Genomic DNA, 13,107 nt, shown 5'->3' on the forward strand with positions numbered 1-13,107 from the left:
CTATAAATCATGTGGATAAGAAGGAGACCCTGAGAGGTGGGAGCCATGTAAGAACAAACTAACTTTTTTTAATGGATGGTAGGAGCAAGAAAGTGGATAGTGGCTAAAGTAATTTTAGTTATCAGTACAGATTTCAACAGCTTCTGCAGTAACCCATTCCCAATACCAATTGGCATGTGCTGGTCTGCGGCATACAAAATGATTGTGAACTAGGATATCTGAGGAAAGGCAACATGTCTGGGCATTATTCACTCTGATGTGAGATTGAGTGATGACCTTCCTTCTTTCTCCGAGTAATTAAAAGCGTATTACTCAGAGCAGAGCAACAAGATACAGAATCTGCTGAAGTGGAAATGTGCTTCAGATCTCAGAAGAGACATTTAGATTCAGCTAAGTGAAACTTCCTAGCAAAATAATAACTCTAAATAACTACTTTGTCCACACATAGGTATTTCCTCCCTTCATGGAGCTGGCCTATCAGGGAATCATAGATGTCAGAGATAAGAGGAGTTGGGAGCATGATTAGATGTGGTATCTATACAGAATACCCCTCTTTTATTTATTTATTTATTTATTTATTTATTTATTTATTTATTTATGGCTGTGTTGGGTCTTCGTTGCTGCGCATGGACTTTCTCTAGTTGTGATGAGCAGGGGCTGCTCTTTGTTGCAGTGCACGGGCTTCTCATTGCAGTGGCTTCTCTTGTTGCCGAACGCAGGCTCTAGGCATGCGGGCTTCAGGAGTTGTGACACATGGGCTCAATAGTTGTGGCTCATACGCTCTAGAGCACAGGCTCAGTAATTGTTGCACATGGGCTTAGTTGCTCCGCAGCATGTGGGATCTTCCCAGACCAGCACTCGAACCTGTGTCCCCTGCATTGGCCGTTGGATTCTTAAACACTGTGCGACCAGGGAAGTCCTGCATGTGCTTCTTATTGCAGTGGCTTCTCTTGTTGTGGAGCACCAGCTCTAGGTGTGCGGACTTCAGTAGTTGTGGCTTGTGGGCTGTAGAGCGCAGGCTCAGTAGTTGTTGCACACGGGCTTAGTTGCTCTGCGGCACGCGGGATCTTCCCACACCAGGAATCGAGACTGTGTCCCCTGCATTGGCAGGCAGATTCTTAACCACTGTGTCACCAGGGAAGCCCCCCACCCCTCTTTAAAATAAAAATTCTGATGGAACATTCTTCCTAGGAGAATTAACTAGGTAAAGACTTTCTAAAGTATTTGCTTACTGAGCTGTAGTCAGCTCTTAGATATAGTTGCTGGACAGGTTTTCTGGAAATACTGTAAATTATTTCACTTTGAAGATTTTCAAAAGTGAAAAAGAAGCCCTGAGATTTGCTATGTGTGCTGATTAGAATCAGGAAGAAATTGTTCTGCTCTCATCTATTCAATATTTGTGATTACTCATGTATCGTAAAAGTATAATTGCCTCCCACACACATGTACGCTCCTTGTTCTGTCCCACATTATTTGCAGTCACTTGTAGCACTAGGTCTGCTTTTCCTTGGCTTACTAAGGTGTGTACATAACCAGAACTCTAAAATAAAGTTGGCTTTTGAGCAAGCAGTTGCATTTGACCTGTGATTGGATGGTTGCTGAGCAGAGCTCCACATCCCAAAATATAGTCTCTACTTGCCACTAATATGTCTCAAAGACCACCATTATAAATTAGGTCTTTTAATAATTCACTTCCCTTTATTAAAATACAGAAACACATTTTGCTGAGATTTTACTAAGAAGTCTCAGTAAAATACACAGAAAGCTATCCCTGATATTCATTTGAAACAGGTTTTCCCAGAAATAAGCAACCAAATACATAATATTGCTGAAAACACTCTTGAACCATATCATGAGTAAAATTTAGTGAAGCTTCAGGTTCAGGTAAACTGATAAATATTCATAAATAAAAATACTAACTTCCCACAAGAACTATATATGGAATAGTTTCTGGACGGTATATTGCTGGAAATCAGGCTAAACTCAGGCCATCAGTTTCACTTTTTCTCTTATGTTTTTCTTCTTCCCAAGGAAGTGAGTAAAATTAAGTAAGGATAGGCTCCTGAAGCAAGAAAAAATTGATCAAGGAATCTGGCATGTTGCTTCAAACAAATAGCTCATTTAAAATTGGAGTCTGTTCCAGTGTCTGTTACAATACGGATTCCTTCCTGAGAAAGGGAAATCTCAAAAAAAATAGTAATATGCTCTGAAAAATATGCCTCCTTCATCTTTTGTGTCCATCACTCTTAGATAAAGGAATATTTATATTCATTACAGCACAGCTGACTAGGTTTTTTTTCCCCCATGTTTGAAAGCCTTTCCAACAATCCCAAGCAACTTTTCCTACTAGAAAATAATGTGATCTTAACAAAGGGATAACATTACCAGCTCTCCCAGAAGGAAGTCAGAAGAATATTAAGGGAGATTCGGTATTCAAGAGCATTTCAAGTTTGCAGTTTAGGATATACAGATGAAAAAGCATTAAAATATGGCCAGTCAGGGAACAACCAACAGGAAAAATACAGACTTCAGGAAGATAGTCTTGAGTTTAAGTTCACATCACTTAAGCAAAAATGTTCTTAATATTTAGTTGGTTCCCCTTTTTTGTGTTTTTAGGGAACACTGTACATTGCCTATGATCACATTTTTCATATTGTGCAGCAATTATCATTCTTCCTCACTAGACTATAAGGTCTAAAAAGACAGAGATTTTGTGCCTTTTTCCACCGCCCATACCTCCAGTAGCAAGCATGCACCTGGCAAATGACAAATGCTGAATAAATATTGGATGATCCCAACATATTCCAAACATAGTTCTAGGTGCTTCGGGGGGTATAAAGATATATAAGACTCAGCCCCTGACTTCAACAATTTTCTGGCATAGTTGTGGTGGAGTGGGGTGAAAAGGGGAGCAGAGGCATAAATAAGACACAGACATAAGTTACTAACCAAAAAGCAGAAGAAGTATGTGCTTTAAAAGAGGTATATACGAGGGTTTTAAAAAGGAGTTAGGACAACAGTGTTGAGTTAAAGAAGTTTTCACGAAGGACAGGAAATTTGAGAAAGGTCTTTACAAATAAGTAGGACTGGTATGCAAAAAAATAAAACAAAACAAAAAAAGATATTCCAAGCTGAGGTAGCAGAATGAAAAAATGGAAAAAGCTATTTGTGGGGGAAGAAAAAGTCAGTTTGAATAGTATGGAGCTCAGTTTGGCTGGAGTTCTGGACATGTTAGGAGAGCACTGGGAGACAAAATCCTAAAGGTAGATGGCCCTGTATTTAAGAAAGCCATTGACTGCCAGACTGTATTTTGTGATTTTTTGGGCAATAGGAATCCATTATTACTTTTTAAGAGCTCATTTTAAGGAAAAAAATATCTGACAGCATTATATAGTATGGAGTAGAAAATGATAAGGGATAGGGAAATAAACTAAGTAATAAGGTCCTGAACTAGAGCATAAACAATGCAATTTAAAGAATAATATTATGAGAAATAATGCAGTTGCAGAAAGTAGTAATAATAATAATATCAGTTATTAAGCATTTATGTACCTTATACTATGCTAAATAAATTATATACAGCAGCTCAATTAATTCTCACACTGACTCTAAGTTAGGTAGTATGATTTTTCTCATTTTATCAATGCGAAATTAAAGAATCAGAGAAGTTTGGCAATATACCTGAAGTCACACAGCTATTTATTAAAAGAGCAAGAATTTAAACCCAGGTAATCCTGACTCCTAAACATATGTTATTTCCCCCATAGTAAGCTATCTTCCCTAACTTGTTTGGAAGTGGAAAATAAATGACAAAGAGTCAATACCTCCAAGACTTTGAGACAACCTAGGAAAACATTAGTGAACTTAATAGCAATGAAGAAGTCAGGAGCAGAATCTGGTTTGAAGTTTTGAGGGATGATCATTTTTGTGTGAGATATATTGATTTTATTTACTGAAATTATTTCTTTCAACAAATACTGAGCACTTATTTGTGTCTTCCACAGTCCTCAGTTCTGTTTTATAGCAAGTAAACAAAACACACAAGAATCCTTGTCCTCATGAACTTTACATTCTAGTAGGGAAAATATATAAAAACAAAATAAATAAGTAAAAATCAAAGAGTATGTTAGTTACAACTGGCAATAGATAAAATAAATACTGACAGGAGATGGGGAGTGTTGGAGGTGAGCTGCAGTTTTAAATAGGAAGATGAGGGAAAGCCTCATGAAAAGAACCCACTTGGGTAAAGATCTGAAGGAGGCAAGGGAGTAAAACAAATAAATAACTAGGCTAAAGCATTTCAGGCACAGGGAACTGCCAATTCATATGCTTTGAGGCAGAAAGGTTCTTGGTCTGTTCACCTAACAGCAAGAATGGTAAAGTTGCTGGAGCAGAGTGCAAGGGGGAGAATCTTAGAAGGTGAGGTCAGAAGAGTAACCAGGGGCCAGACCATGTAGTTAAAATAGGCCATTTGTTGTAAGGACTTTTATTTCTCCTCTGAGTGAGATGAGAAGACATTAGGAGATTTTTTATCAAAGAGGTGACATTATCTGACAAGATATGACATATTTTCAATAAATAGAAAAGATGGCTTCACTTTCATATGTTGAATTTTAAGATGGTAATGAAATATCCAAAAGAAGAGGTGTTATATATAGTTGGAAAGAGAGCTACAGCTCAGGATTCACATATAGATTTAAGAGTCATTGGCTTTGATAGGAGAGGTGAATGTTCATTAGAGGTTGACTGGATGTTTATTTGTATAGTTCTGATTTCTTATCAGTGACGTTAGCAGGTGATGACTTTTATATAAATAGTTAAAAGGAGGTTGAAAACCCAGGGCTTGTGACTTTTTGGTCAGCCACCTAATTTTGCCTGTCACCTAATCAAAATCACTACCTGTGAAAATATTTCAAAGATGTATTTCAGTTTGGGAGCTGAACAACCTCTAATTTTAACCACTCTTTCAACATCGATGTTATTCTTTACAGTCTTGCTTCTTGTTATTTTATAACACCGTCTCTCTACTTCCTTATCTGAGAAATCTCAAGTATTTAACCCCTTCAATCTGAATGCATAGTTCATACTATTTATCAGCATGTTTAAATAAAGTGTGCATTATATCTTTGAACAAATGTGCTATTTTACTTACCAGGCAATTGAGGCAAAATAATAACAATTACAATTCCTTCAGGGGTTGAATCAAGCCAACTTCAAACACGGATTTGATAATCTACATGGATTTGATAATCCATAGCAGGATGTTTTATAATTTCTACTTCATTTTTGTTCTTCCCACATATCTTTAAAGTCAATTAACTCCTCCTGCATTTCAGCAGCCTTGAGGCAACTATCCAGGTGTCTAAACTAAAATTTGTTTTAGAACAAAGGTCATGGACCTAGCTGGGTCAACTTTTTGGGGATTTTGATTCTCCATATTGATGTCATGGTCTTTTGTCTTGGATAATTGAGAGGTGGCTAAATGACCCTTGTTATTGCAAGTAATTAAAGAGAGGGTGGTTGCCCACTAATTTTCAGACATCTGGGGAAGATATGAAACAAATCAGTGGCCCCTATATGATGGTTCAAGGACAAATGCTGGCTGGGTTGGCTATATCTGAATCATATGGGGATCTTTTTAAAAATACAAATTTCAGGCCCTAAGTACTGAATAAGAATCTCTACGGGAGACACTAGAAAATCTAAGGAAAGTTGTAATTTTTTTTAAACTTCCCCAGATGAGTGTGACTCTCAGTGATGTTTGTGAAGCTGTGGTCTACATCAGAGCCTCTCAAATGTTAATATGCCTAAGAATCACTTGTGGTTCTTCTTAAATTGCTGATTGTGTTGCAGCAAATCCCAGATGGGATCTGAGATTCTTTTGTATTTCTAAAAAGTTCTCCAGTAATGCTGGTTCATGGATCACATTTTGAGTAGTAAGGGGCTAGATTACTTCTCAGGTTCCTTCTAGCTATACTGTCCTGTGACTCTAAAGTGTCTTATGGAACTTGTGACTAATCACACTCATTCACATCAGAACTTTCCATTAAAGATAATAGATTTTTCTACATATAGGCTTTTTTTTCAAAAATTTCTAGACAATAATTGGCTTAATTTTTTTTCATTTGCAGCTCTGACTTTGTTTCTCACTTTTTAGTTTACGACACATAACTGAAAATGTCCCAGAAAGATGATCCATCCAAGTTAATCACCTGTGAAGAGTTGTGGACCCACTGAGTACAAAAGCAAATCTTCCTTCTATGTGAGCCAAAAAAATGAAAAACAGCCTGCCAAACACCAGTAAAGAGATGACTGTCATCATATGGGAATTTGAAGAGCTACTATATGGCACATTTATGATCAAATGGGAGAGGATCAACTGTTATGATGTCCCAGAGGCCTTTTAACTGAGTAAAGAAGAAGGGAAAATTATAACAGCTTGTCATCTGTGCTTGCACATTAGACTTCAATGTAGTTAATGTAGACAAATCCAAAGCAAACATGCAGATAGTTACTTGAAAAAAACCCAAATCATGTATATAAGCCCAGACCAATGCAATAAAAAGGATGTTATTCTATATTCAGTCTCCCCAGCCCATCGATGATCAGTCTTTTAGAAAGAGCAGCAGTAAATTATAAATTTAGCTTTTTAACCACCATTTAGCAAAGGCAGTTTCTCTAGAAAGAAACATGCCTGCTAATGACACATGTGCTGGGACAGATGGATCCAATACAGATTTTCGGTACTTCATCTATGCAGTGACATACACTTTCATTCTTGTGCCAGGTCTCATAGGGAACATATTAGCCTTGTGGGTATTTTATGGCTATATGAAAGAAACCAAACGGGCTGTGATATTCATGATAAACCTAGCCATTGCTGACTTATTACAAGTCCTCTCCTTGCCACTGAGGATCTTTTACTACTTGAATCATGACTGGCCATTTGGGCCTGGCCTCTGCATGTTTTGTTTCTACCTGAAGTATGTCAACATGTATGCAAGCATCTACTTCTTGGTCTGCATCAGTGTGCGAAGATTTTGGTTTCTCCTCTACCCCTTTCGCTTCCACGACTGTAAACAGAAATATGACCTATACATCAGCATTGCTGGCTGGCTAATAATCTGCCTTGCCTGTCTGCTATTTCCACTCCTCCGAAGCAGTGATGACACCCCTAGCAACAGAACAAAATGCTTTGTGGATCTTCCTACCAGGAATGTCAATCTAGCCCAGTCTGTTGTCATGATGACCATTGGCGAGTTGATTGGATTTGTCACTCCTCTTCTGACTGTCCTGTATTGTACCTGGAAGACGGTTTTATCACTGCAGGACAAATATCCTGTGGCTCAAGACCTTGGAGAGAAAAAGAAAGCCTTGAAGATGATTCTAACCTGTGCAGGAGTTTTCCTAATTTGCTTTGCACCTTATCACTTCAGTTTTCCTTTAGATTTCCTGGTCAAGTCCAATGAAATTAAAAGCTGCCTAGCCAGAAGGGTGATTCTAATATTTCATTCTATTGCCTTGTGTCTTGCTAGTCTGAATTCCTGCCTTGACCCAATCATATACTACTTTACCACTGATGAGTTCAGAAGACGGCTTTCAAGACAAGATTTGCATGATAACATAAAACTCCATGCAAAATCATTTGTGAGCAGCCATACCACTTCTACCTTGACAACTGAACTATGTTAAAAAAAAACTGAATATGGACTGAAACTTAAGCTATAAAATTTCAGTGACATACTATACACATATGATCTCAACTAGAGCCAGCAGTTGTATCTGTGAACCTAAGACAAAGAGAGACTATTAGGTTGAAGTCATTATAAGCACTTAGTTTTGTTACAATGGACATTGAGTTTCCTTGTATTTAGAAGCAATGTAATTGTCTATTTATACTAGTAATCACAGTTTATATCCCAATATCATATTTTAGTTGTCTTTAAGTAGGATGGACATTATATTATTCTGCAAAAACAGTGTTAAAATCATGGACCTTTTTTTTTTTTTTGTGGTACGTGGGCCTCTCACTGTTGTGGCCTCTCCCGTTGTGGAGCATAGGCTCTGGACGTGCAGGCTCAGCGGCCATGGCTCACGGGCCTAGCCGCTCCGCGGCATGTGGGATCTTCCTGGACCAGGGCATGAACCCGTGTGCCCTGCATCGGTAGGCGGACTCTCAACCCCTGCGCTACCAGGGAAGCCCGCATGGACCATTTTTATCTCCATATGTGATTACACTCTAGTGTTTGAAGACTCAAATAGCTATTTCCTTCATTTCAATATCAGTATGAAAAATCATCTGTCACATCTATTAATAGGATGAAAATCTGAACTCAGGCCTCTGGTATGTTTAAAATAAGAACAAGAAATAAATTCACATACTCTCTATGACTGTATAAATTGCCATATTTAATCTAACCAGGGCAGGTGGCTTGTCAAAGTTCATACAATGTGACCCAAATTGCCTTTAAAGGTCCAGGAGAAAGCAGATAGGTGATAATCATAGTTCTGATTCTCTTAAACTTTTTACAGAGAACACCTCTGAAGACGTACGGATCTGCCAAGTAAAAGAAATGTCCACCATGCTTCTAGAGTGACATCAAGGTACCTCTGACAGGTTACTGCACTTTCTGAGCCTATGGAAGAAGTAGTGCACTAAGTTTAGGCCACTAAGTTTAGGCCAGAGCAAAAAGATGAAGTTATTTCTTATTTTTAAGTTAGGTGGCAACTGTCAAGCTGCATTCACAAGCCAGAGTAGGTTTGGAGGCAGCCAGGCATGTGGACCCTAGAGTCTTCAGTAATTTTTCTGGCCCAGCTTTGCCCCAGTCATACCATTGTAAGGCCAGCACAGCCTCCCTCCCAGCATCTGGGGAAGTCAGTATTTTCCCCTTTTGAGAAAAGTGCAGAAGATTAATTTTGGCCACATTGGACGCCCATTAAAATGCCTTGCCTCCTACCTGTTTAGTACTAGTATGCAGGAAACAGACCCAGGATATGAGTAGTAATTTAACCTGAGGTCTTAAATATTAGAATACTTTGAAAAATACTTTGGCAAAAAGCTTAAGTTTCAAAGCGTGCTTTAATTAAAATCTGTGTGCTTTAAAATGAAGAAACATGCTACTTCCTATCTGGAAGGAATGTGAAAATCAAGGAAGAGCTCCATCATATTTACAGAAAGGGAGTTATTTTAAGCACGCAGTTACAATACCAATATATTTGGGGAAAAAAACTGGTGAAATCAAAATGAATTCTAATATCTAAGATGAATGGAAATTTTTCTAATGTTTTCTCTAGGCAAGTGTTGATTTGCTTGTACTTTGTTATTAAGATAATACCCTGCTAGAAGATTGACTTTGTGCTGCTAGCAATAGTGTATGTATTTATATCCTAATTATTCATCATAAGGTACATATTTCGATGTGTTAAATGAGTTCCAAATGAGTGTTAAATTGTGTTTTAAAATGGGTAACTGTAATTATGCCTGGTCTCTTTGCTTTAAAGTGATTTGTGTTTGAACATAATTCAGTGTTGTAATGGGATTAGAAGTAATAATTTTGTGGGTACTTGTAATGAAAGGGCCTTGTCTATACTATATGTGTCTATTATTTTCTATATTAGCATGAATTACACTTTTTAGGGTCATTTTGGGAGACCAGTGATTTAATTTCATTAACATATTAATTTCACTTTAAACATATCTATTATTTTAAACAGGAGGCAAATATATCCAGGAGATATATTTCCTCATTCTTAGAGGAAATGTTGAGGTTATAGCCCATTTATTAGGCAGTCCAGAAGCCCTTGAAAAGTATTTATATCATTTGAGGAAAATACAGAGAGAACAAGTGTCCAGTATTTTTATGCTGCTTAGCTAGGACCACACCTTCTCTTCAGGCCTGCCCATATAAGTTTGTATTCAATGCTGTGATTTACTTTATCAAGCCCTCATCATCATCAGTATGTTTTGTCTTCTGTCTTATTCCCTTGTTCTAGTCAGTAACTGATAAATTTATTCACACTAATGTACTAATGACTAATGTTAGCTTAATATTAATTTGCCAAAGGATACCTGAATTCTAGGCCTTAGGGATGAACTTTAACTCAAAGTGTAAATCTCTCACTTTTAATGGAGGGATTAAAGACACTGAAGCAGACTGGAAAGGAAGATATTTTGAAGAAAGTGAGTCTTACAGCAGTGCCTTTCAGGTTACATATAGTAAGTGATCACCTAATTTTCTTACAATAATGGGGATGCTAAATTTTAAGAAATATATCTACAAACATGACTATCAGTTTCTCAGATCTCTGCTTGTTTTCTTTTTCTTTTTGCCTTTTTCCCCTTCCAACTCTGGATCTGATTTCCAGGGAAAAGTCTAAACTAGGAGAGAAGTAGTGTTGCAGCTACCATCCAGACAGCAGCCTCTTGAGTGTCTCCTTTCCTTGGAGAATTTTCTCTTCAAACCTCCCATTTGTCACTTTCCGGGTTTAATGAAAAAAGTAAAACCCTCAAAAAGTAAACACCATCAACTACAGCAATATACAATTCAAGATAAATGAACTCACATTTTCTATTAAAGTTATTTGAGTTCTGATTGCAAAATGTACACACAATTATTCCAACAAATATTTTTTTTAAAGTGGCTTTCTAAAAAATTTTTATTCATTTATTTATTTATTTATTGGCTGCATTGGGTCTTCATTGCTGAGCATGGGCTTTCTCTAGTTGTGGCAAGTGAGGGCTACTCTTCATTGCAGTACGTGGGCTTTTCACTGCTGTGGCTTCTCTTGTTGCAGAGCATGGGTTCTAGGCACGCAGACTTCAGTAGTTGTGGCATGTGGGCTCAGTAGTTGTGGCTCATGGGATCTATGGTGCAGGTTCAGTAGTTGTGGCGCATGCACTTTGTTGCCCCAAGGCCTATGGGATCTTCCCGGACCAGGGCTCGAACCCGTGTCCCCTGCATTGGCAGGCGGATTCTTAACCACTGCACCACAAGGGAAGTCCCCAACAGATATTTTTAATATGGAGTGATTTCCATGTTATTATTATTGTCATTATTGTTATTTTTATTATTATTATATTCAAATGGTTTATATGTTTTTATTGTCTCTTGGTTTAGGAACTTATTCTGTTAACCTGTAATTCCATGAAAAGGAGCCATCTGCTCTAGGAACAACAGATCAAATTACCTTGGTCTGAAACTATGCATAAGTGGAACTCCTGTGCAACGTAATTTTTCTGTCATCTTTTTGTTTTTACTCCCAAAAGACTGTGAAAATGTTGCACTTGGAATATATTTATGTCTATAATTTATAATATGTATTTTAGTAATAAAGATGGTCTCTCTATTTGCATAGAAAATTTCTGCCTCCAGAATTCAATGTCACTTTTTCAGCAAACTGATGTAATTGATGATCTTTGTCAGTGTTCTCACATACATGGATGTTAAGTCCCCAGAGGCTCTACTCTCCCTTTCTCTCTGGAGTGGTGCGTTCTATTTTCAAATGGAAAGATGAACCACTTCCCCATCCTACCCTACACCTGCCATCCACTCTTCCCATACTGTTCACACCCTACTAAGATTATTCCCCATCCTCACTTGTTGACCAAGTTTACCCAAATGACTTAAATACTTGTACTTTTTAAAGTATAGTCTTTGGGCAGAAAAGGAGATGAGGGAACAGAAAGAATATTTTCTCTTTAATCTTAAGGGTTTTTAAGACCCAATAGTTTGATTTTTCTTATAGATTAGCAGGGAAAAAATCTTATCCTTCACTGTCCCCCTCTGCTCTTCTCAAAACAGATCTACATAAACAAAACAAAACAAATAGTAAAGTCAGGAGAATTGTCTCTGGCTCTCCTCTCATCCTAGTTATCTTTCTTCCACTTTAGCAACTCCCTTCTCATCTCACCTATATTCCTAATGCTTTCAGTATCTTCTGCAATAACCAAGTTTTTATGAATTACACATTTTGACTGCTACAGAAAAATGTTCCTAGGAAGTGGTAAAGGCTTTCCTAAGGAGAAATTTCTGATGTTTTGGTAGACTTGAAAAAAATAATGGGATATAAATATGGGATTTGACCCACACATCAAATGTCCTCAAATAATGTACATCCCTCCTACATGCCTTCTTGAAGCCACCTCACAAGTAATTTTACTGCCTTCACTGTACCTTATTTTGAGAGGGAAGAAGTGAGAGATAAACTCTCAGGTAAATGTGGCTCTTTCAACTTATTTACTCCTCAATAATTAAAGGATGTGATGAGTGTTTGAGAGGCAGGCAGTGAGCTGTATCTTTTTTGAACTTCACAGATAATTTCTTCAGCAGAACTTCCTCAGACTTAAACACTTACTTGATTTTTCCAAGACCTTATTTCTTCTTCTATTTTCTGTTGACTAAGTTCTCTTCATCTAACTACTTACTGAACATCTGCTTATTCATCTATAGGCATAGCCCTTATTTAAGGCCTTACATTTTCCTTCTTGGATCTCTTCAAGGAATAATAGAGTAACTGTTCATTGGTGGGAAGTGGGCTGTAATTAGGCCTATCAATCTGACCCCAATATCTCCTTTTTACAGGAGCTTCAGAAGCAGAGCTGAGAGGCAGATCTAGGATCTTTGTTTTTCAAGTTTGATTCTGTCCCACAATAGAAAGATGTTTTTCAGCCTTTCCTAAATAATGTTGAATATTCACAACTTGAACAAAGACCAGGATCATTTATACTTTTTAAAATGCCAATCTAATGAGAAGAAAAAATAAACAAAAACAGCTTGAAACAATAACGATCCAAGTTTGAGGCTCAGGGAAGGAAAGTATGAAGGAAATAATCCTACTATAAACTTCCTACACCATACCTGGATAAAGACAAACATTGTAATAATGGGTTCAAAATGGTGTCACTAAATAAGTTTAACTTTTTCACTCAGATGCACATAAAGATAGATATGTGTATATATATATATATATAATATGTATAACATATATATGTATTTTACTATGGAAAAAATCAAATATATTCAAAAGAAGAAAAGAAGAACAATTAGTATAAGAAACCCTCATGTACCCATTACTCAGCTTCAACCAACAGCAACACATGGCCAGTCT

At 37.3% G+C, this 13,107-nt stretch overlaps 1 protein-coding gene across 1 annotated transcript; it reads left to right on the forward strand.

Moving 5' to 3' along the window:
* Positions 1-6,690: 6,690 nt before the first annotated feature.
* Positions 6,691-7,692, forward strand: GPR174 (G protein-coupled receptor 174; the record flags this gene model as incomplete). Its single annotated transcript, XM_082681168.1, has 1 exon — positions 6,691-7,692. One exon carries the CDS (start codon positions 6,691-6,693, stop codon positions 7,690-7,692), a length of 1,002 nt encoding a protein of 333 aa, XP_082537294.1.
* Between the last annotated feature and the right edge of the window lie 5,415 nt (positions 7,693-13,107).

Source organism: Grampus griseus (assembly GCF_964374135.1).
Source record: "Grampus griseus genome assembly, chromosome: X".
Taxonomy (NCBI): domain Eukaryota; kingdom Metazoa; phylum Chordata; class Mammalia; order Artiodactyla; family Delphinidae; genus Grampus; species Grampus griseus.